Genomic DNA, 24081 nt, shown 5'->3' with positions numbered 1-24081 from the left:
CGTGGGCCAGACCAACCAATAAAAATGGCATATCCCCATTCACAGTAATGGTGTTCCATTTCTATGAATGGAGATACCCCAAAAACATATAAACATTTTAAATAAATAAGAAAAATGCCACATATTTAAAATGAATTGAAATTGAATTTACTTGAATGTTTTGGACAAAAATTTATTTTTTTGAATTTAAAAAAAAAAATGTTTTAATAGGGGTAAAAATAAACTTACCTTAATGGACAGAGTTTTTAATATAAAAATTACTGATTAAAATTTTATTTTTCTATCTTTTAAAACTCTTATGCTGGTAAAAGCGGGCCTTAAGCTTTTTACCAGGTGTAAGAGTTTTAAGGACATTCGCTGAGCAGGAGTTAGGCAAATAGCCCAAATCTCCACCCGCGAAGGCCCTTCCCCCGGGGATGCGCTGGACTGGATTTCGGCGCATGCGCTTCCCGTGCCTAATCCTGGAACTTGCGGGGCCTCTTCGGGTGCGTGTGCACATGGTACGTACCCAGAGAGGCCGCAATTTCAGGGCCATTAAATTGGTTAATTCCGTGTCAGGTGGGAAGTCAGGGAAATTACACAGTCCCTTTTACATAGATTAAATAAATCTCAATATCAACTAAATATTTGGATGTTTGTTTATTTTTGAGGTGCGAGGTTCCCCTATCTTTAAAAGTGTTTTTCTTCCAGTAATTGTTGTGTGACTCCTTTCTTCTCCCTGGCATCTGTCTGAGGCTGAACCTGACCGTGTGCAACCTTGGTGTTATATTTGACCCTGAGATGAGCTTATGACCACATCAAGATCATCTACTTCCACCTCCGTAACATCGCCCGACTCCGTCCCTGCCTCAGCTCATCTGCCGCTGAAAACCTCAACTATGCCCTTGTTGCCTCTAGACTTGACTATTCCATTGCTCTTATAGCTGGTCTCCCATCTTCCACTCTCCATAAACTTGAGCTGATCCAAAACTCTGCTGCCCGAATCGTAACTCGCACCAAGTCCCGTTCACCCATCACCCTTGTGCTCGCTGACCTACACGGGCTCCCAGTCCAGCAACGCCTCAATTTTAAAATTCTCATCCTTGTTTTCAAATATCTCTGTGGCCTCGCTCCTCCTTATCTCGCCCTACAACTCCCTGAGATCCCTGTGTTTCTCTAATTCTGGCCTCTTGCGCATCCCCGATTTTAATTGCTCCACCATTGGTGGCTGTTGCCTTCAGCTGCCTAGGCCCTAAGCTCTGGAGTTCCCTCCCTAAACCTCTCTGCCTTTCTATCCTCCTTTATGTTGCTCCTTTAAACCTACCTCTTTAATCAAGCTTTTGGTCATCTATCTTTATATGGCTCGGCGTCAAATTTTTTTTGATAACTATCTCCTGTGAAGCACCTTGGGATGTTTTACTACATTCAAAGGTGCTAAACAAGTGCAAGTTGTAGTTGTTGTTGTAGGGCCATTCACACGCTGGTGGTGCCAAATTGACAGAGCTTCTACTAGTGTCACCCCCGAAGGAATGGCTGGGATGGACTTTTTCTCTGACTTACCTTTCCTCCTCTAGATAAGCACCTCATATTCACTTGATAGGTCAACAGAGGCTGGAAACTCGGTATGCTGCCAGTCTCGGAGACAAGCCTGCATCCTCACAGGTACTAGTGCACTATTAGTACACTGGCTTCTGAATTAATTACAGACTGGTAGTATGCTTATCCAAACATGACAAGTTCCCAATCTTGTCCGAGCTTTCAAGGAGAACTACTGGGTAGTGGCCTGGTAGCTTCTCAGAAGAAACAAGGTTAAGTTGAAGAGCAAATGGGGGAGGGAGGTTTAAAAAAAAAAAATGGGAAAATATTATTTGATGATATCCAGCACTTAATGGCCTGCGACAATGACAAGCACCTTATCATTTTTGGAGTATCAGCAAGTTTCTTTTAATCATGCAAAGAATAGTTGTAAGTAACTTGCTTTTACATTTCAATTGTTTTATTGAAGGTCACAGGTAAAATGAACGAATTACCCCATGATTTTAGTCATTTAATTACACCTTTGTAAGAATTAAACAATTGAGAGGCAAACATTAAATTTAGAATAGCCTATTCAACAAAACAAACCTCGTGGGGAGGTTTATTTTCCAAAGAATGTTTACAATCCGGTTGCAGCATTGTTCAGAGCTATATCTTAGGTTACTTACATTTTACCATTGAAACAAATGAAGGGTCCAACAACACTTGCTGATCCACTTATGATTCTAAATGAAAACTGGTCGACAGGACAATGTTTTTCCATTCCACAGGAGGGCTTCTTAACTTTTGAATCTGTATAAAACAAAACATTTATACTATGCTCCTCGTAACACAAAATTGCTATGGCTTAGGAATTAGTTGATGCCGTGCCTGTTTCTCAGGCACAAAATGGGCGCCAAAGCATCCAATATGGTAGGCAACGAGCGTGCACACATTCTGCGCTGAAAGTGCGCCACCTGCCATATTGGTTAAAGCAGAAAACGAAGCTTCCAGGGTCTGCACTTGAAACAGGCACTAGACCCTTTGCATATGCAAATAAGGGGCCCAATATTTGTTTGAGGTTCCCTTTCTAAAATCGATCTGCCCTAAACCCACAACTGCCTCCGTTCAGGAAAATGTGGTCTACATGCGGCCTAACCAGCAGTCCTTAAAGTGTCAACTGTGGCTCAGTGGGTAGCATACTTGACGCCGAGTCAGAAGCTGTGGGTTCAAGTCTCACTCCAGGGATTTAAGCACGTAAATCTAGGCTGATACTCCAGTGCAGTACTGAGGGAATACTGCACAGTCGGAGGTGCCGTCTTTCGGATGAGACACTAAACTGAGGCATCGTCTGTTCTCTCAGGTGGACGCAAAAGATCCCATGGCACTATTTTGAAGAGAGCAGGGGAGTTATCCCTGGTGTCCTGGCCAATATTTATCCCTCAATTAACATCACAAAAACAGATTATCTGGTCATTAAAATATTGATGTTTGTGGGAGCTTGCTGTGTGCAAATTGGCTGCCACGTTTCCCACATTACAACAGTGACTACACTCCAAAAGTACTTCATTGGCTGTAAACCCTTTGAGACGTCCGGTGGTTGTAAAGGGCGCTATATAAATGTAAGTCTGTCTTTTTTTACCGCTGCAGGTTGCCACCAAAAAGTAAGTTTGTTAAAAAAGACACCTTCATGTGGAGCCACGAGGAGTAGGAGTGCTTCTCTTGCCTCTTGCTTGGCCCCCTTCCAATCGCCTTCCCCACTCCCATCAGATTGCCTACCCCCCCGATTGATACCAACTCTCAGGACCTACCCGAGGGCCGCCAGCAGCTTTGCAATGGCCCAAAATCCAATGCCGATTTACCAATAAGCTGCTTGCTGTCACGGAGCAATTTCTAGCCCATGAGTTTTTTCATTTTTTTAAATATTGTTAATTGGGAATTGCCATTTTACAGTTACAGGGATGAATCATTTTTATACAAACAAATGCCACTGGCAGAACTGCCAACCAACAGGTCAGGAGATAATTATTCTGACTAGGTTCACTACTGGCATAAAATCATATACCACAGTTGCTCGCCATGTTTTAGTTAAAAGCGCTATGCATGATTATGATTACCCTAGATGCATGTTCAGCTACGCAGAAGTCCCTTTGTCAAGTTTCTTGCCAGGTAAACTCAAGAATGGGGAACAGAATGAGTACAGGTGAAGTAAGAGTGAACAGGACAAGCAACTGTGTATCTCCGTAACCAATTAGACTGTGAAACTAACAGTGCAGGGACTGAGAAGGAAGTTAGAAAGGTTGAATTCATGTCAAATCAGGTACAGAAAGAGAAATAAAGAGAGGGAAAGAAAAATTCAATTGAGAGAGAGAAGAGACAGAAAGGAAAAAGAAAAGAAAAATGATAAAATGTTACATTGTTAATATCTCCAATCACAATTAAAACCCGAAGCAATGAGACTCCACACTTGTAATAGTTAATTTTCAGTGCCAGAGAGGTTGATTGGCAATAATTAACACTTATTATGTCATTAAAAGAATACTTAAGACTGGAATGGACAAGTCTAAACATTCTATGGTGAGCTTAGTTCGTATCTACCACACAAAGCAGCAACTTCGTGCCGTTCAATGCATTTTAATGGTGAGCCAGACAACGAGCTTTCATGAAGCTAACGGCGGAACGACGCATCTCGGACAGCAACTTTTGGGTTTCTGCTTTTAACCGTGCATCTGCCCTCGCCTGAAGTTACTGTAGCATTTGCGCATAAATAGCAGGGACACCATTAGCCTCGCCGTTATTCTGTCAGCAAATTCGGTCAATACATCACAGTCTATAGATTTGAAAAGTACTGGTTTAACCTGAAACTTCCAGGAATTAGTGTCTTAGGGTCTTAAGGCTGCATGTCAAGATTAAGAAACCTGGTTCAGATCATTTTAAAAACAAATAGAAAAGCTCTGAAATTTGCAATTTAAAAAAAGGTAAAAGATAAAAAATATATGGTGCTAAATTTTCACTTTTGCCGCTGGGCGGAGAATGGGCAGTAGCAGATCGTCTGTTTTATACGTCACCTGATTTGCTTCCATTGGCTTCAAAAGAATAAATAAAACAGTTTCACAAAAGTAAATTTGAAAATTTGGATTTCATTGTATGATTTTACCAGCAGCATCTGAAAATGTGAGTAAAACTGGGCTTAAATTCTTTAAAGCTGAAATATTTCTTGCAGCTGCAATTATTTCCAAATGACCAGACAAGCACGAAAGCCAAAGATTATTCTCCCCCAGTACAGACACCCAGCAGTTGACTTGACAGAATTGAAACAAAGTAGAATTGGAGCAGCTTATCTTGAGAGCAGACATGTTCGGTGTTGAAATAGTTGACCATTCTGGAGTTCAACTTGAACCCAGAATGCTTTAATTTGGCATTACTTGGGCAAATGAAAACCAAAACAAAAGCCCACAGTTCTGACGAAGATGTGAACATGTCTCTCTCTTTCAGGTGCTGACTGAACCACTATGTAGTTTTTTGATCTTATTTCAGATTTTGCCTTAATAGATTTTCTTCATCAAAATTCAAAAGCCATTGCCCACATTTATACTTCAATTTTCAGCCTAACAAGTCTAACAGCTACAGTCGGTGAAAGAATATGGTAAACATTCCAAGTAGAATATGTTACATTTAAAGCTGTCCTCTGCTTTTCATCTGCTAATATTAGAAATATTGAATTCAGTATCCATACCTTGGGAGAAGTTCACCTTATGCAGTTTTTCTTTGGAAGACATGATTTTATTTGCAAAGAACAATGCCAAACCACTGATGAACAGCACCACTGCACCACGCACAAAAACTGCAAGATAACATTGAAATGATTTATTCTTCATAGCATTACAATTTAACATTAAAAACGGTCGGTAAATATTCTGATGCATACATTGAGCAGCTCTGAATCTGTGCTGCACTTTAAACAAAACATGAATCTTGGGTCTTGTAGTGGCAAAATACAACAGGTCCACAGTATAACTAATATGTCTCTACTTATCTGTAGAATAATTCCACAAGGCTTGGTGCTGTGCTTGAACTGCTGTGACCTTAGTCTCTTTATTGTAACTGCAGAGTGACCTCACTGCGTGGTGACCAGCCTTTTATACAACTCCTGCCTGGGCCTCCCACAGTTGCACCCTCTAGTGGTACCAGCATAGTATATACACAGAGTATACATATATGACTACATTTCGCCCCCCCCCCCCCCCAAAAGTCTTTGATGCGAGTTAGTTACAGGTTGAGGCGATCCTGAACTCTTCGCTCCCTGGTTGATCATCTGAGTGTCCGGCATGGGTGAGTTGGTCAGGCCACTGCTGTCTGGCAGTGCTGTTGGTCTGACTGGACTGTTGGAGATGGTGGGATCATCCTCGTGGTTGTCAGCTAGGTCTGTTGCTGATTGGGTGTGTGTAAGTGCATCGCTGAAGGTAAGGTCCTCTCCCGGTAGTTCCTGGTTATCTGTATATCGCAATTTGGTCTGGTCCAAATGCTTTCTGCATTTGTCCGTTAAGCAGTTTGACAACAAACACTCTATTCCCCTTCTTGGCTAAAACAGTGCCAGCGATCCATTTGGGGCCATGACCATGATTCAGCACAAACACCAAGTCGTTTACAGTGATGTCGCGTGATACAGCCGCGCAATCATGGTACATGTTTTGCCGATAACGCCTAGTTTCCACCTGATCGTTGAGGTCAGGGTGGACCCGGGATAGGCGTGTTTATAAGGAACCTTCCATGACGTGTTTCAAGCTCTGCTTTATGGTTTGGACTGCCCGCTCCGCTTGGCCGTTGGATGCGGGCTTGAACGGGGCAGACCTGACATGCTTGATGCCATTGCGGGTCATGAATTCATTGAATTCCGAGCTGGTGAAACACGGACCATTGTCGTTGACCAGAATGTCGGGCAAGCCATGGGTGGCGAACATGGCCCTGAGGCTTTCAATGGTGACGGTGGATGTGCTGGATGCCATTATTACACATTCGATCCACTTAGAGTAGGCGTCCACTGCAACGAAGAACATTTTTCCTAGAAAGGGGCCCGCATAATCTACGTGGATCCTGGACCATGGTTTTGAGGGCCAGGACCACAGACTAAGTGGGGCTTCCCTGAGGGCATTGCTCAATTGTGAGCAAGAGTTACACTGGCGCACGCATGACTCCAAGTCCGAGTCAATGCCGGGCCATCAGACGCGGGACCTGGCGATAGCCTTCATCATGACTAAGCCTGGGTGGGCACTATGTAGATCCCGTATGAAGGTTCCCTGCCTTTTTTGGCAGGATGATGCGGTTGCCCCATAAGAGGCAATCCGATTGGATGGACATTTCGTCTTTACGACGGTGAAACGGCTTTATCTCGTCTTGCATTTCTCTTGGGACCGCTGACCAGCCCCCATTAAGGACGTAACTTTTTACAAGAGATATCACAGGGTCCTTAGAGGTGACCCTTCGCTTTCGAAGACGTCCATGACCAGGCACAGGTCTGCGGGGTGCGCCATTTCCACCCCGGTGGTGGGCAACGGTAGCCGGCTGAGGGCATCGGCGCAGTGCTCAGTGCCTGGCCTGTGGCGGATCGTAGAATCGTAGGCCGACAGTGTTAGTGCTCATCTTTGGATTCGCGATGAAGCATTGGTGCTTATGCCTTTGCTCTCTGAAAACAATGAGATTAGGGGCTTGTGGTCGGTTTCTAACTCGAACCTGAGTCCGAACAAATACTGGTGCATTTTTTTTACCCCATAGCCACAGGCCAAAACCTCCTTCTCAACCAAACTGTAGGATCTTTCGGCCTTGGCTAGACTTCTAGACGCATATGCAACCGGTTGGAGTTTGCCCGCTACATTTGCTTGTTGTAAAACACACCCGATACCGTTCGACGACGCGTCACATGCTAAAACTAGACGTTTGCCTGGGTCATACAATACAAGCAACTTGTTCGAACACAGCAAGTTTCTGGCCTTTTTGAAGACGGCCTCTTGATTTTGACCCCAAACCCAGTCGTCTCCCTTGCGTAGCAACTTGTGCAACGGTTCGAGCAAGGTGCTCAACCCTGGAAAAAAGTTACCAAAATAGCTGAGGAGTCCCAGGAACAAGTGCAGCTCCATTACATTTCGTGGTCTGGGTGCATTCTTGATGGCCTCTGTCTTCGAGTCCGTGGGCCTGATGCCGTCTGCCTCAATCTTCCTCCCCAGGAATTCTACCTCTGGTGCCAGAAAGACACACTTGGATCATTTCAGCCGGAGTCCGACTCTGTTTAGTCGACTTAAACCTTCTTGCAGGTTGTGCAGGTGCTCGTTGGTGTCGTGACCAGTGATTAGGATGTCATCCTGAAATACAACAGTGCGTGGAACCGATTTCAATAGACTCTCCATGTTCTTTTGGAAGATGGCTACAGAACGGGCACCTGTGATACAAAAACAGTCCCTTGTGTGTGTTAATGCACGTTAATTTTTTCGACAATTCAGCCAGCTCCTGGGTCATGTAAGCGGAGGTTAGATCCAACTTGGTGAATGTCTTTCTCCCTGCTAATGTTGTAAAGAGATCATCGGCTTTGGGTAGCTGGTACTGGTCCTGTAATGAAACTCGGTCGATCGTTACCTTGTAGTCGCCGCAGATTCTGACTGTGCCATCGCTCTTTAGTACCAACAATTGGGCTGGCCCACTCGTTGAATTCGACTGGTGTTATGATTCCCTCGTGTTGAAGTCTGTCCAATTCGATCTCCACTTTCTCCCTCATCATGTAAGGGACCGCTTGAGCCTTGTGATGAACAGGCCGTGCCTCGGAGACCAAGTGGATCTGCATTTTGGTGCCTGTGAAGTTGCCAATGCCTGGTTCAAATAGGGATGGGAACTTGCTCAGCACTTGAGCACAGGAAGCATCGTCTTCCCAGTTCCACCGAATCTTCCCCATCCAGCTTCTGCCAAGCAGCGTTGGCCCGTCGCCTGGTACAACCCACAGTGGAAATTCGTGTATCTCTCCATCATAGGATACTTTTATGTTCGCACTGCCGATAACTGGGATCAGTTCCTTGGTGTAAGTACGCAGCTTTATCTGAATCAGGCTCAGCTTGTGTCTTTGTTCTTTGTTGCCCCACAGCCTCTCAAATGCCTTCTGCTCATAAGTGACTCACTCGCCCCCGTGTCCAACTCCATGGAAACAGGAATGCCATTTATCTTGATTTTCATCATCATGGGGGATTTTGGTCGTGAAGGTGTGCACCCCGTGCACTGCTTCCTCGGGCGGAGTCACCTCTCTAGCTTGTACTTTATGATCCTTGCTGGATCGGAAGCCTTCTGCCAACTCCTCTGCCACGTTTTGAGTCGCAGTTCTTCTGCATATTCGCTGTGGGTGGCCCTTTTGACCGCAGCCTTTGCACACATAGTGTCTGAATCGACACAGATGGGCCCAATGGTTACCCCCGCAATGCCAGCATGTTAAATGATTCACATTTACACCCTTTGGCGGACTCTGAGTCAGACTAATTCTTTGATCAACAGTTATTTTCTGCACAGTACTTGCCAGTGAGTTTTGATTCTGGGAGAATCTCAACGTTGAGGACATGAATGCTGTGGAAATGTATTTCCATCTAAGCTGATACCACATGGTATTTTTGTGCCCTTTGCAATATATAACAAAATGGAGTCCTGGTCCTTCCAGAAATTTCTGCATAAAGCAGTCGGCTTGCATAAACAGCTAAACCTGGCTTGAAATGGTTGATAGCCACCAGACAGCTAGGAGACAAGTCCTGCTGAAGACAAGTACCACCCGTGGTGCTTTCCTATTGTCTATACGACACCAGTTCCACTCCACCCCACCCTTTTCAATGTACTCAAACCACCAGCCATTATCTCTTGTAGAGGCCGCATCCATTTGATGCAAAAAGATAACTGACCAGGAAACTGGACAATCCTGACACAATGCAAGGCAGATAATAGCTCATTACCACACTCTCATCGAGTGATGGCCGGCTGGCCAACTAATAACCCTGACAAAAGGAAATATCTGGAAACCATGTCAGGACAAGGATGTAGTAATTAACTCTTTATCTGTATTCACTGACTGCGAGACAGAGCCAATACACAGAGAGGGGCCATAACTTGGGTTTTACTGTATAAATATCTTGTGAAATTGTACCATTACGAAGGTGTTCACTTAGCCATTGACTGAGTGTGACCTTTCCCTTGCTAGCAAGTAAATTAAAGAAACTTCCGCCGGAGCTGAAGGTGTCTGAGTCGTCTATCGGAGGTCGAGATTTCGACAGTTACTTCTTGGAGGTTCCACCGAGATGCATACTCTCTGCCCTGTGAGTAAAACGGATACAGGCATAGTGCCTCTCCAGTGAAAGGCGTCAGTGGCCAAAACAAGGTGAGCCTGTTGCTCACAAGAGGTTTCTTCACTGTTGAATCGCATATGTAATCTGTTGTCCACAGGGGAGGTACTGCAATCTACGAGACTCGACATTTAAAAGCTAAAGTTATTTTTTTATGATCATTTCTTTCTCAGCTCGCAAGCAGAAGAGATCTTGTTCTGGAAATATCTTGAAACAGCCCGGGGAGGATTTCAGTAGGTAAGGTAAAAACAGCGCTAGTCAATCGAAGGTTCTTATGTGATGAGATTAGGGAAAAAAAAGGTTCTTATGTGATAAGAGTAGGAAAAAAAAAGCACAATCGATCGAAGGTTCTTATGTGATAAGAGTTAAGGTAATGGGACCATAAGTTTTATAAGTTTTATAAGTTTCATTAGGATAAGTTAAGGACTCGGTCTGTAGTGGTGTACAACGCAGACTGAGAATTGATTATTTGTTTAGATAGAGTTTAAGGTTATGATTTGTATACTCGCGTGAATGTTGTTTGTCCTAGTTGTCCTTGTTATACTGTTGTGTGCAATACCTTTGTGCGACATTACAATTAGAGAAACGGGAAGAGTCACTAGGGAAAATTGTGATTTGGAAAAACAAGGATTGATTAAGAGAAGAAACAGTAACTGATTGATCAACTACGGTTGGTTCGTGCCAACATATCTCACACACCCAGACTGAGCCCGAATTAAGAGCCTTTTCAGGCCACGTAACGGCCAGGAGAAGTGGGCATAGAGAACTCGTTGGCCGAAAGGATTGTGAGATCAGAAACTGTGGAAAATCTTAATCATCCAGAATGGGTGCCAGAGCAAGTTAAAACAACACAAAAGGGCACACCAGCCTATGTCATGCTCCAGAATTGTGGTCAGTCTTCAATTGACCACCTAAGAGAATGGGTAAAGTGGACTAAGGGTGAAAACAGGCCATTTCCACCCGATGGTTCATTTAATTTAGAGAGAATAACATGTCTAGAGGAGTGTCTTATAAACAGAGATCCAGGTAGAAGAGGTAAAAAAAAAGGAAAGTAAAAGAAAAGGCCTGGGTTCTGATTCTTCAAGCCCATGTAAAATTAACAGAGGAAGTAAATCAATATGTAAAAAAAAAAGAGAACCTGATAGTGACTTATGGATTCAAAAAAATTAAAGCTGGCCAACAAACAAAAAAAGCTTTATTGAATGGAGAGAGACTTTTGTGAATGTCTGTCTTTGAATGAGAGTGCTTCTGTGTTTTTTTTCCTCATGTGTCTGGAAACCTGTTTGGAAAGGTGGTGGAACTGCCTGTTTGTTTTAGCTCCACCCACTTTTTCAAACAGAGTGAAGTTTTTTTTTTAACCCTTCATAAGGCCCAAGTTTCCACATGATTTGCGCCTGATTTTTAGGAGCAACTGGTGGAGAACGGACTATCTTAGAAATCGCAATTCTCCACATTTTCTTTTCTGCAGTTCTAGTGAGGTAGAACAGTTCTACTTTAGAACAGAATTTTTTCTTCAAAAGGGGGCGTGTCCGGCCACTGACGCCTAATTTCAAAGTTTCCACAGTGAAAACGTACTCCAAACTAAAGTAGAATGGAGCAAGTGAAGATTTTTGTAGAACTGAAAAAACCTGTTCTACACATTAAAAAATCAGGCGCAGGTTACAAATTAGGTGTCCAGAACGAGGTGGGGGGGGAGGGGGGGGGGAAGGGAACTCATTAAATTCTACAATCAATCCTTATTTATACTTCCACAAATATTATACAAATAAATCCAACCTGAATAAACATTTATAAGCAAAGAAAAGATTAAATAAACCATCTTCCTACCTGTGTGAAAGTGCTTCAGTCATCGTTCGAAGGAAACCGCCGTTTGTTGCCGCGCAGGGAAGGGAGGGGAAGGAGACAGCGGCTTGTTGCCGTGGAGGGAGGGGAGGGAGGGGAAGGAGACAGCGGCTTGATGCCGTGGAGGGAGGGGAGGGAGGGGAAGGAGACAGCGGCTTGTTGCCGCGCAGGGGAGGGAGGGGAAGGAGACAGCGGCTTGTTGCCGCGCAGGGGAGGGAGGGGAAGGAGACAGCGGCTTGTTGCCGCGGAGGGGAGGGAGGGGAAGAAGACAGCGGCTTGTTGCCGCGGAGGGGAGGGAGGGGAAGGAGACAGTGAGAAGGGAAGCCTCAGTGCTGATGTGCTGATGGCAATGTGGTTTTATTAAAAAATGTTCAAAAATTAAACAGCTACAAAGAACTACAAAAATGGCCGAGTGCCAATGTTTCTTTTCATACTGAGCATGCGCGAACGCTCCAACGCGCACGCGCAGCATTGCCGGCAGGAAAAAAACGAATTTAAATAGTACCCGCCCTCGCCCACTTACAAAATCGGCGCGAGTGTAGGCTCCGCCCCCCGGGCGCCGTGCCAAACAGACAAGGAGCTGCAAAGCGCTCGAGAATAGCGTGTTTTTTTTCTGGCGCCGTTTTAGGCGCAAAAAATGGGCGCCCAGCTCAGAGGGGCGCCCGTTTTTTATCCTGTGGAAACTTGGACCCATAGTGTTGTCCTGTATGTGGGAAGTTTAAGACATTTTAAGTTAGAAACACAGGTGTGGATTTATTCGGATGAGAAGTTACGGAGCTAGGAAATGCACAAAGGATAGGTTTGTTGAGACATGGTCCCGGTTAAAAAAAGAGAAGTTATTTGACATGTTCACTTACTTGTCGAAAGAAGACACGCAATCATTGATTACATTGGGTTGAAAGACATAAATTTAGTCTAGGAGTGAGATAAAGAATGGGGAAGGGAAGTTGTAATGCCTTTTTTAAAAAAAAAACCTTAGTGGGTCTCTCGAGGTGCAGGCTGGGGGAGTACGCTCCCATTGTCCTTGGTGTAAAAGCTTGACGCGAAAGCTTCTAGCTCAGTAAGAGGATTTTTTTTTTAGATAAAGATTGGCAGTACAATAGTTGAATTGGGATTTTGAGATATTTCAGGTGATCTCCTTGATCAACATTTTGGGTGTATTGGAAAAATCTTGGGTTTGGAAGCCTTTTAATAAAATTATAAAACAAATACTTTACATTCTGTAATCTGTGAATCACTATAAGCATAAATGAGAAGTCCATGTAACACACCGATTCTTCCAGTTCAGAAGCCCAATAGTGACAAATGGAGGTTTGTCCAAGACCTACGAGCTGTGAATGAATCTACTATATTCTCACAATGCTTAAAGAAGGATTTGGAATGAAGTATCCCGGAATGCTTTCCAGAGTCTTAAACAGTCCCTCACTTCAGCACCAGCCTTGGGATTACCAGATTACACTAAGCTATTCAACTTATTTTTGCATCACAAGTCGGGTTTTGCACAATCTGTTTTGACTCAGTTACATGGGGACAGGCAGCGACTGATAGCGTATTTCAGTACCCAACTAGACTCAGTGGCACACGGACTACCAGGATGTCTTCCTTCATTGGCAGCAGCTTATTATGCTATGCGACGGGCTCAGACAATAACTCTAAATCATCAGACCATTTTATACATCCCACACTCTGTCGAGATTTTACTTACTAAATGTGCCACCCAACATCTAACCTCCGCAAGAACCACTAAATATGAAGTTGAACTGTTATCAAATCCGAACCTTATTAAAAGATGTACTACCTTAAATCCAGCCACTCTATTCCCCACGGAAGAAGACGGCGAACCCCATTCATGTGAAATGGTAACCAAATTAGTGACTAAACCACGTATCAATTTAACAGATGTACCAATGTGTAACCCTGATCTAGTGTACTATGTTGACGGATCAGCCTTACGAAATGATAGGGGCCAACCTAGAGCGGCTTATGCAATTGTAACCCAGTTTAATGTTGTCAAAACAGCCTCTCTTCCAGACTCCTTTTCAGCCCAGCAAGTCGAATTGTTTGCGTTAACTCGAGCCTGTATTCTGGCTGAAGGACAAACAGTTAATATCTACACCAACTCTAGGTATGCTTTTGGGGCATCACATGACTATGGACAAATTTGGAAGATTCGCGGGTACCTGACTTCTTCAGGAACCACTATTAAAAATACAGAACAAGTGGAAAATCTCCTGCGAGCCATTCAATGCCCCTTGAAACTTGCCATTATCAAATGCCAAGCACATACAAGCCAGTCGAATGAGGTGGCACTTGGGAACGCCAGAGCTGATAATGCAGCTAAGTCAGCAGCTCTGTCAAAAGGGGGGATGCTGGTGTCATTGTTCCCACTAAGGAAAAATAATTGCTCAGACCCGCCACCCACTATTAATGACGGCTGGCCTTCAGACACAGGCCAGTACGGAGGAGGTGGTGACCTGGACGAAGGATCAATGTTATAAAAATCCAGAAGGAATATGGGTTCACCACAACGGCCGCATGGTGGTGCCCAAATCCTTACTTCCATGGATTGCCCGATGTGTTCATACATACAGAGGGGGGATGGCAGATTATATTTTGGCAACTTGGTATGCACCAGGTATTTCGGCAATTGCAAAACAAATCTGTGAAAATTGTGTTACCTGTCAGACAATGAATCCGGGTAAGACGGAAAAAGTAGAATCTGCCTCCCACCCAAATCCAGTCGGGCCTTTTGTACATTTACAAATGGATTTTATTGAATTACCTATGTGTATGGGATTCAAGTATGTATTAGTTAGTGTAGATGTGTTCTCTAGATGGATTGAAGCCTTTCCATGTAAAAAGGCCGATGCCACTACTGTTGCTAAATGTTTGTTAAAGGAACTCATACCGCGCTTCGGAATCCCTGCTAAGCTTTCATGTGATAACGGGTCATATTTCACAGGAACTGTTATAAGAGAAATGTGTAAAGCTTTACAGATTAATCAACGTTTTCAGTGCAGTTATCATCCACAATCAGCTGGACTTGTTGAAAGATATAATGGAATGCTTAAAAATAAGCTGGCAAAATTATGCAATGACACTGGACTGAAATGGACAGAACTGCTGCCCTTAGCTTTGATGGTAATGCGATTTGCAACCAACAGAACAGGCCTGTCACCGCATGAGATAGTTATGGGACGCCCCAACGACTACCTTTTACAGCACCATTTACTGCAAAACAAATGGACATCCACAAAATGGAGGAAAATATGTTGAATTATTGTATTGCACTAACCAAATGTATTTCCAACTTTCATTCACAGGTAAAGGAAGCTCAAGTCAAGCCAGCGGAAGGGAAGTGTCATAACCTGGAGCCCGGGGAATTCGTTTACATCAAAATCTTTAAAAGAAAAAGCAGTCTACGGCCAAGATTTGAAGGACCATACCAGGTCTTGCTGGCGACTAATACTGCAATCAAGGTAAAGGAAAGGCCAACATGGATCCATGCATCCCATTGCAAAAGGGCACCCAACCAGGAGGAAGGGAAGAAGGAACCAGAGGAACAGAAAAAGGAAGACTGAATAAGGAACTGTATGGACTATGGGGATTGATGGTGCTGGGCTTGACAGGGTTTTACTTTGCATTATTGGGATACAGACACGCCACCGAAGGGAACTGCAAGTAAACGTATTTATGGCACTGAGTCATAAGTATGCTCAAGAAAGAAACTTGTCGAGTTGTTGGATATGTTCCCATGTACCTGTCCACTCCGAAGAGGGTATTCCCCTGAGATCTGTCCCCTTTAACGAATCAGAAATGGTAGAATGGTTGATAGTGCAAAATAGGACAAACCTAACCAAGGTGTCAGAAACGAAGGAGCAAACAGAATGGAGGTCAGCAGGGTATAAACTTACAGCCTTCCCGGGATGGTACCAGCCCAATTATAATAATAACCGTCAGCCTCCCTTCCTAAGCATTACTCCCAGAATAGGAAAGCCTGAAGGTATAATATGCCTAGTGAGTAATGAGACTAAAGGACCAGAAATGGGACGCAGCAAGTGTTCCCAAATGACTAAATGGCAAGCCACAACTAATCCCACTGATGGGAGAAAGATAGCAACTGTTGGCTGGACAATGGTTCATAACAAAGCCCCAGGGGAAGGGTGGGAAGATGAGACCACTCGAGTATGGATGGCGCGAAAGGACCAGGAGCTGACGTCCTATAATTGCACCTACTTTATTTGTGGCCATAAAGCCTACCCATGGTTACCAGCCAACTGGACAGGGTCCTGTTACTTAGGATATGTGGTGCCCTTTATCAGATCAATAAAGACTCTTAAGGGATGCCTATGGAAGTCATAGAGTTAAACGGGATTTGACATGGCTAAATGGAATATTCAAGGTAATGGTGCCACCCTATGGAATAGCATCAACCAAATGGCAGTTACGGGAACTGGCTAACTTAGTCAAATCAGTAGCCAACGCAACTTCCCAAACCTTTGAAGAGGTGAATGATGAAATGGTAGCCATTCGAACAGTGGCTCTCCAAAATCGTATGGCCTTAGATTATCTCCTAGCCAAGGAAGGAGGGACATGAGCATTAATAGGTAGAGAATGCTGTACGTATATTCCGGATAAATCAGAAGAAATCGGCAGTCTAACTGAATACATTAGGAAAAAGGTAATAGAGTATAAACACACAGTTGGCCAAGACGGTATCACCTTGTGGGTTGGGCATCGGGATGGTTGGGATCCCTAGGGAGATCTGTGGTACAGGGTTTGATCATATTCCTGTTGATAGTCTTCGCTCTATATCTATTATTTGTCTTGGTTAAGTGTTGCTGTGCCAGGGTGGGAAAAACCATGTTACCTACCGAGACCACGGCTAGAGTTATGGTAGCAACAACTACTGAAGGCTCTTGTGTGGAAATGGAAATGGAGAGATTGTACAAGATCAGAATAGATTAAGTTGTCCTTGTGAAGGACAAAATGGGGAATGTGGAAATGTATTTCCATCTAAGCTGATACCACACGGTATTTTTGTGCCCTTTGCAATATATAACAAAATGGAGTCCTGGTCCTTCCAGAAATTTCTGCATAAAGCAGTCGGCTTGCATAAACAGCTAAACCTGGCTTGAAATGGCTGATAGCCACTAGACAGCTAGGAGACAAGTCCTGCTGAAGACAAGTACCACCCGTGGTGCTTTCCTATTGTCTATACGACACCAGTTCCACTCCACCCCACCCTTTTCAAAGTACTCAAATCACCAGCCATTATCTCTTGTAGAGGCCTCATCCATTTGATGCAAAAAGATAACTGACCAGGAAACTGGACAATCCTGACACATTGCAAGGCAGGTAATAGCTCATTACCACACTCTCATCGAGTGATGGCCGGCTGGCCAACTAATAACCCTTACAAAAGGAAATATCTGGAAACCATGTCAGGACAAGGATGTAGTAATTAACTCTTTATCTGTATTCACTGACTGCGAGACAGAGCCAATACACAGGAAGAGGCCATAACTTGGGTTTTACTGTATAAATATCTCGTGAAACTGTACCATTTCGGAGGGGTTCACTTAGCCATTGACTGAGTGTGACCTTTCCCTTGCTAACAAGTAAATTAAAGAAACTTCCGCCGGAGCGCCTGATTTAAGGTGATGGTCCACTTCACATCCCATCCCGTCACGAAAACGTCCCGCAACACATTGTTGAGTTCACCAAATTTGCATGGTTCCGCGAACCTTCGTAGGTCTGCGACATATTCCGCTAAATCCTGGCCCTCGGTGCAGCGGTGTGTGTAGAAGCAATACCTGGCCAGCGAAACCCGAGTAAAGGCTTCACCCTCTATAAACTTTTCTAAACTACCAACGGCAGCTATCTCTGCATGTGAGTCCGTGATCTGTACTTGTCAGCAGTTAATATGTCTCTACTTATCTGGAGAATAACTCCACGTGGCCTAGTGCTGTGCTTGAACTGCTGTGACCTTAGTCTCTTTACTGTAACTGCAGAGTGACCTCACTGCGTGGTGACCAGCCTTTTGTACAGCTCCTGCCTGGGCCTCCCACAGTTGCACCCTCTAGTGGCACCAGCATAGTATATACACAGAGTATACATATATGACAATAGCGTGCTACGGTGAGGTCAAAGATTCATGCCAACTGTTCCACAAACACTGAATTCTGAATTAAAAACAGAAAATGTTGGAAATACTCAGCAGGCCAAGCAACATCTTCTATCGCACTCCGTCCCACAATTTCTGATCATAACCACTGCTCCCTTTTTTTTGGACAGCAGTTGCTGTTACTGATTTTGCTTTTACAGCGTGTCTAGACCTACCTTTTATTGTCCCATTACTACCCCCTTTTGCCTTGCACCATCATCTTTTGTCATTTAATCTCTCCTGCCTTTCACCCAATCACAGACCTTCCCCTTTGTTCTTTCCTCCACTCCCTGCAATTGTCGGTTTAAACATTAAACAGACTTTAAACATTAAACGGTCAAATTAAAATTTGGTTGCCGGGGGTGATGGTGCAGGAATGGGGTACTGAAGTTGCATGTTCAGCCATGAGCTCATCCGGGATGGCGGGACTGACATATCAAGAAAGACATGGATCAACTGGGCTTGTATTCACTGGAGTTCAGAAGAATGAGAGGGGACCTCATAGAATAGTTTAAAATTCTGACTGGTTTAGACAGATTAGATGCAGGAGGAATGTTACCAATGTTGGGGAAGTCCAGAACCAGGGGTCACAGTCTAAGGATAAGGGGTAAGCCATTTAGGACTGAGATGAGGAGAAACTTCCTCACCCAGAGAGTGGTGAACCTGTGGAATTCTCCACCACAGAAAGTTGTTGAGGCCAATTCACTAAATATATTCAAAAAGGAGTTAGATGTAGTCCTTACTACTAGGGGGATCAATGGGTATGGCGAGAAAGCAGGAATGGGGTACTGAAGTTGCACGTTCAGCCATGAACTCATTGAATGGCGGTGCAGGCTCAAAGGGCCGAATGGCCTACTCCTGCACCTATTTTCTATGTTTCTATGTTTTCTATGCACTCCAGTCCCTCCGGCGCCCACCTCTCGCAGAAGGCTGCTAGCGTACCGGTGGACACCGCGTGCTCCATCTCCAGGGACACCCTGGCTCGGATGTAACCGCGGAAGAGGGTCCCGGCCTGCAAGACCATCAGCAGGCCCGGGGCCATTAGAGGGAGCATCGTGCGGCAGCATACCACTGCAGGGAGCAGCACGTACTGCTGCAAGAGGACAACGGCTGCTTGCAGTGCAGGCAGGTACAGTAGGAGCGGCGAGGTCGGGGCGAAGGAGCGGCAAGAGTTCGTAGAGGGAGGTGATCGGGGCCCAGGAGAGGCAAGAGTTCAGGGCCCAGAAGAGGCGAGGGCCCAGGGACCAGCACATGCTGCCATATGTGTGCGCACGAGGTCTGTGCAGCAGAGCTGGTCTCCAGTTGTCCTGGTTAATCCTTGCCACTGGACCAAGACCTAGCTTTGTCAAGCCCATGTGGTGGCTGGGGTGCAACGGCCATGACACACGAAAAGAATCCACGCACAGGCATCTTCCACCCTTCAAGATGTAGTTCGGGATCCAGAATATTAGGTCCTTCATTGAAACACCTGTGAACTCATCCCCTTTCGGCGTGGAAGCAAGTTATCCTCGTTTCGAGGGACTGCCTATGATGATGATGGCTCCCTGTACCTTTCCCTGCCTTCGTACTTGCTTGAAAACCTATTTCATCTCTAATGTTTTCCAGTTCTGACGAAGGGTCATCAATCTGAAACGTTAACTCTGTTTCTCACTCCACAGATGCTGCCTAACTTGCTGAGTATTTCCAGCATTTTCTGTCTTATTTCAGATTTCCAGAATTTGCAGTATTTTGCTTTTATATTCGTGAGTTCTGAATGTCAGCCATTCTACCAAGGAGCAGGCATTTTCCCACAAGGAGAGAGGGATGTAAAAACTGGTCAACAAGTTCCTTCAGCCAATCTATGTGACCAGTTATAAAACATCCTACCCACTGGCAATGGAATGCTGTCCGAGGAGACTTATGGAAGGAGAAAAGAGAAGAAAAAAACAACTTTTATTTAAAAAGCTATATTCTTCTATTGTTGGCAAAAGTGAAGGATTGTTATTGCAATACTTATGATGGATTCTGATTATAGCCAAATGCACTAACTTTTGGAGTCTTGTGGCAACTTGACACCTGATTGTGAAAGTAGGTTAGTCCAGCCTAACGGCTGTCATGCAAATAAGGAGATGCTCTGGCATGCTGTTGGGCTTCATTTCCACGAATTTCCTGCTTTGATGTTGAAGCTAATATATTTCCTTGTTAGCTATTGACTACTGATTGCCAGCTATTGACTGCCACTTGGACCTCAGTTTCTCTCTGCCACCTCTCTTCACTTTCTTATCACATCATCTTAATCCCTACTTCTCCTCATTCGCTGCCCCTGCCAATTCATCCGCTAAACACCTAACATTTTGTCATCCCAAGTTCTCATCCTTACTGGACAGCATCATGTGGTGCATTTGGACTTCCAGAAGGCATTTGACATGGTGCCACATAAAATGTTACTGCACAAGATAAAAGTTCACGGGGTTGGAGGTAATATATTAGCATGTATAGAGGATTGGCTAACTAACAGAGAACAGAGTTGGGATAAATGGTTCATTCTCTGGTTGGCAATCAGTAACCAGTGGGGTGCCGCAGGGATCAGTGCTGGGACCACAACTATTTACAATCTATATTAACGACTTGGAAGAAGGAACTGAGTGTAACGTAGCCAAGTTTTCTGATGATACAAAGATGGGAGGAAATGCAATGTGTGAGGAGGACACAAAAAATCTGCAAAAGGACATAGACAGGCTAAGTGAGTGGACAAAAATTTGGCAGATGGAGTATAATGTTGGAAAGTGTGAGGTCATGCACTTTGGCAGAAAAAAAGCAAAGAGCTCATTATTATTTATATGGAGAAAGATTGCAAAGTGCCGCAGTACAGCGGGACCTGGGGGTACTTGTGCATGAAACACAAAAGGATAGTATGCAGGTACAGCAAGTGATCAGGAAGGCCAATGGTATCTTGGCCTTTATTGCAAAGGGGATGGAGTATAAAAGCACAGAAGTCTTACTACAGCTATATAAGGTTTTGGTTTCCATATTTACAAAAAGATAGACTTGCTTTGGAGGCAGTTCAGAGAAGGTTCACTACGTTGATTCCAAGGATGAGGGGGATGACTTATGGGGAAAGGTTGAGTAGGTTGGGCCTCTACTCATTGGAATTCAGAAGAATGAGAAGTGATCTTATCGAAACATATAAGATTATGAGGGGGCTTCATAAGGTGGATGCAGAGAGGATGTTTCCACTGATGGGGGAGACTAGAACTAGAGGGCATGATCTTAGAATAAGGGGCCGCCCATTTAAAACTGAGATGAGGAGAAATTTCTTCTCTCAGGGGGTTGCAAATCTGTGGAATTTGCTGCCTCAGAGAGCTGTGGAAGCTGGGACATTGAATAAGTTTAAGACAGAAATAGACAGTTTCTTAAACGATGAGGGGATAAGGGGTTATGGGGAGCGGGCGGGGAAGTGGAGCTGAGTCCATGATCAGATCAGCCATGATATTAAATGGCGGAGCAGGCTCAAGGGGCCGTGTGGCCTACTCCTGTTCCTATTTCTTATGTTCTTATGACACAGCTCTGCTATAACCTCATATCCAAGCTCTTTTACCCGCTTCTTCTGTCATCCACACTGTTCGTTGTATTCCTTGGAAATTAATTTCTCGAACTTCCTCGGACATCTCCTCCAATTCCTTCAGTGAGTCTCTGACTACCCATCTCTTCCATATCACCCTCAAAAATATCTCCATTCTCGAAAAGAAGGCTCGCCGCTCCAATGTCCTCGCCATGCTCTAGAGTATTGACATTGCGAGTCTGACGAAGGGTCATCAGTTTTGAAACATTAACTGTGCCTTCCTTTTTCCACAGAGGCTGCTTGACCCATGGAGTGCTTCCAGCATTTGTGTTTTATTTCAGATTTCCAGCATCTGCAGCATTTTTCATTTTGCTCTATATAGATTTAAGTTGTTATTTAATCATTTAACTTTGACATTAACCTGTCTTTATGTGCTTTATATTTAATTCTGATCTCCCCAACATATCCTTAATAGCATTTCCTAGTTTTGTGGTTCTTTCTCGCTTCAGTAATATTTTCCAATTTTAACTCTTTAAAATCAGCTTTCTTCAAATCTGTGTTTGTCAAATTTGTTTCCCTTGCTCAAATCTAATGACATTGTACTGACAAATACTCCACAATCTTCAGGTATTGTACCATTTAAGATCAAGAATGGTCTTTTAACATTTATGAATTTACCTCTTTCATGGAACATCGAAGCCTCGTTTAAGTTTAATTCAAGTGAAATAATGTGATCTACAATTAGAATCCTCCCATTCCTGGTCTCCTAATCTGCTCGATCAACTGTAAGCTGCTTTACCAGTTTATAGCAATTCCTAATACTTAATGACCATCTAACTCAACTTGGATGTTTACTCTGAAGCTAAATCAACTTTCTTAATAATAGCCACATACTCTGTTATGTAGCAAATTTCCACTCCTCTGAATTTATATTTCTGTGCCTTAATGCAATAGTAAGGAAGGACATTAGCTTGGATGATGTGGAATCTGTACGGGTGGTGCTACGGAATACCAAAGGGCAGAAAAATCTAGTGGGAGTTGTGTACAGACCACCAAACAGTAGTAATGAGGATGGGGACAGCATCAAACAAGAAATTCGGGATGCGTGCAATAAAGGTACAGCAGTTATCAGGGGCAACTTTAATCTACATATTGACTGGGCTAACCAAACTAGTAGCAATGCGGTGGAGGAGGATTTCCTGGCGTGTATTAGGGATGGTTTTCTAGACCAATATGTCAAAAAACCAACTAGAGGGCTGGCCATCCTAGACTGGGTGATGTGCAATGAGAAAGGACTAATTAACAATCTTGTTGTGCGAGGTCCCTTATGAACATAAGAACATAAGAATTAGGAACAGGAGTAGGCCATCTAGCCCCTCGAGCCTGCTCCGCCATTCAATAAGATCATGTCTGATCTGGTCGTGGACTCAGCTCCACTTACCCGCCCTCTCCCCTTAATTCCCTTATTGCTGAAAAATCTATCTATCTTTGACTTGAAAACATTCAATGAGCCAGCCTCAACTGCTTCCTTGGGCAGAGAATTCCACAGATTCACAACCCTCTGGGAGAAGAAATTTTTTCTCAACTCGGTTTTAAATTGGCTCCTCCGTATTTTGAGGCTGTGCCCCCTAGTTCAAGTCTCCCCCACCAATGGAAACAACCTCTCTGCCTCTATCTTGTCTGTCCCTTTCATGATTTTAAATGTTTCTATAAGATCACCCCTCATCTTTCTGAACTCCAAGGAGTAAAGACCCAATCTACTCAATCTATCATCATAAGTTAACCCCCTCATTTCTCGAATCAGCCTAGTGAATCGTCTCTGTACCCCTTCCAAAGCTAGTATATCCTTCCTTAAGTAAGGTGAACAAAACTGCACGCAGTACTCCAGGTGCGGCCTTACCAATACCTTATACAGTTGCAGCAACACCTCCCTGCTTTTGTACTCCATCCCTTTCGCAATGAAGGCCAACATTCCATTTGCCTTCCTGATTACCTGCTGCACCTGCAAACTAACCTTTTGGGATTCATGCACAAGGACCCCCAGGTCCCTCTGCACCACAGCATGTTGTAATTTCTCCCCATTCAAATAATATTCTTCTTTACTGATTTTTTTCTCCCAAGGTGGATGACCTCACACTTTCCGACATTGTATTCCATCTGCCAAACCTTAGCCCATTCGCTTAACCTATCCAAATCTCCTTGTAGCCTCTCTGAGTCCTCTACACAACCCGCTTTCCCACTAATCTTAGTGTCATCTGCAAATTTTGTTGCACTACACTCTGTCCCCTCCTCTAGGTCATCTATGTATATTGTAAACAGTTGTGGTCCCAGCACTGATCCCTGTGGCACACCACTAACCACTGACTTCCAACCGGAAAAGAACCCATTTATCCCGACTCTCTGCTTTCTGTTCGCCAGCCAATTCTCTATCCATGCTAATACATTTCCTCTGACTCCGCGTACCTTTATCTTCTGCAGTAACCTTTTGTGTGGCACCTTATCGAATGCCTTTTGGAAATCTAAATACACTACATCCATCGGTACACCTCTATCCACCATGCTCGTTATATCCTCAAAGAATTCCAGTAAGTTAGTTAAACATGATTTCCCTTTCATGAATCCATGCTGCGTCTGCTTGATTGCACTATTCCTATCCAGATGTCCCGCTATTTCTTCCT

General features: G+C 44.1%; 1 protein-coding gene across 1 annotated transcript in view; it reads right to left on the bottom strand.

Moving 5' to 3' along the window:
* LOC139277159 (protein FAM3C-like) overlaps positions 1-24081 on the bottom strand; it is a 118766-nt gene that overhangs the window by 15993 nt on the left and 78692 nt on the right. Inside the window, exons 5-6 of the mRNA XM_070895237.1 lie at positions 5231-5338; positions 2184-2307 (exon numbers count right to left, since the gene is read on the bottom strand). Of these exons, the coding sequence (XP_070751338.1) occupies positions 2184-2307; positions 5231-5338 (232 nt within the window). The remainder of the gene's footprint in view (positions 1-2183; positions 2308-5230; positions 5339-24081) is intronic.

Source organism: Pristiophorus japonicus, chromosome 12 (assembly GCF_044704955.1).
Source record: "Pristiophorus japonicus isolate sPriJap1 chromosome 12, sPriJap1.hap1, whole genome shotgun sequence".
In the NCBI taxonomy this organism is placed as follows: Eukaryota; Metazoa; Chordata; class Chondrichthyes; family Pristiophoridae; genus Pristiophorus; species Pristiophorus japonicus.
Note: the sequence above shows the minus strand (reverse complement) of the source record. Positions and strands in the feature narration are given on the sequence as shown.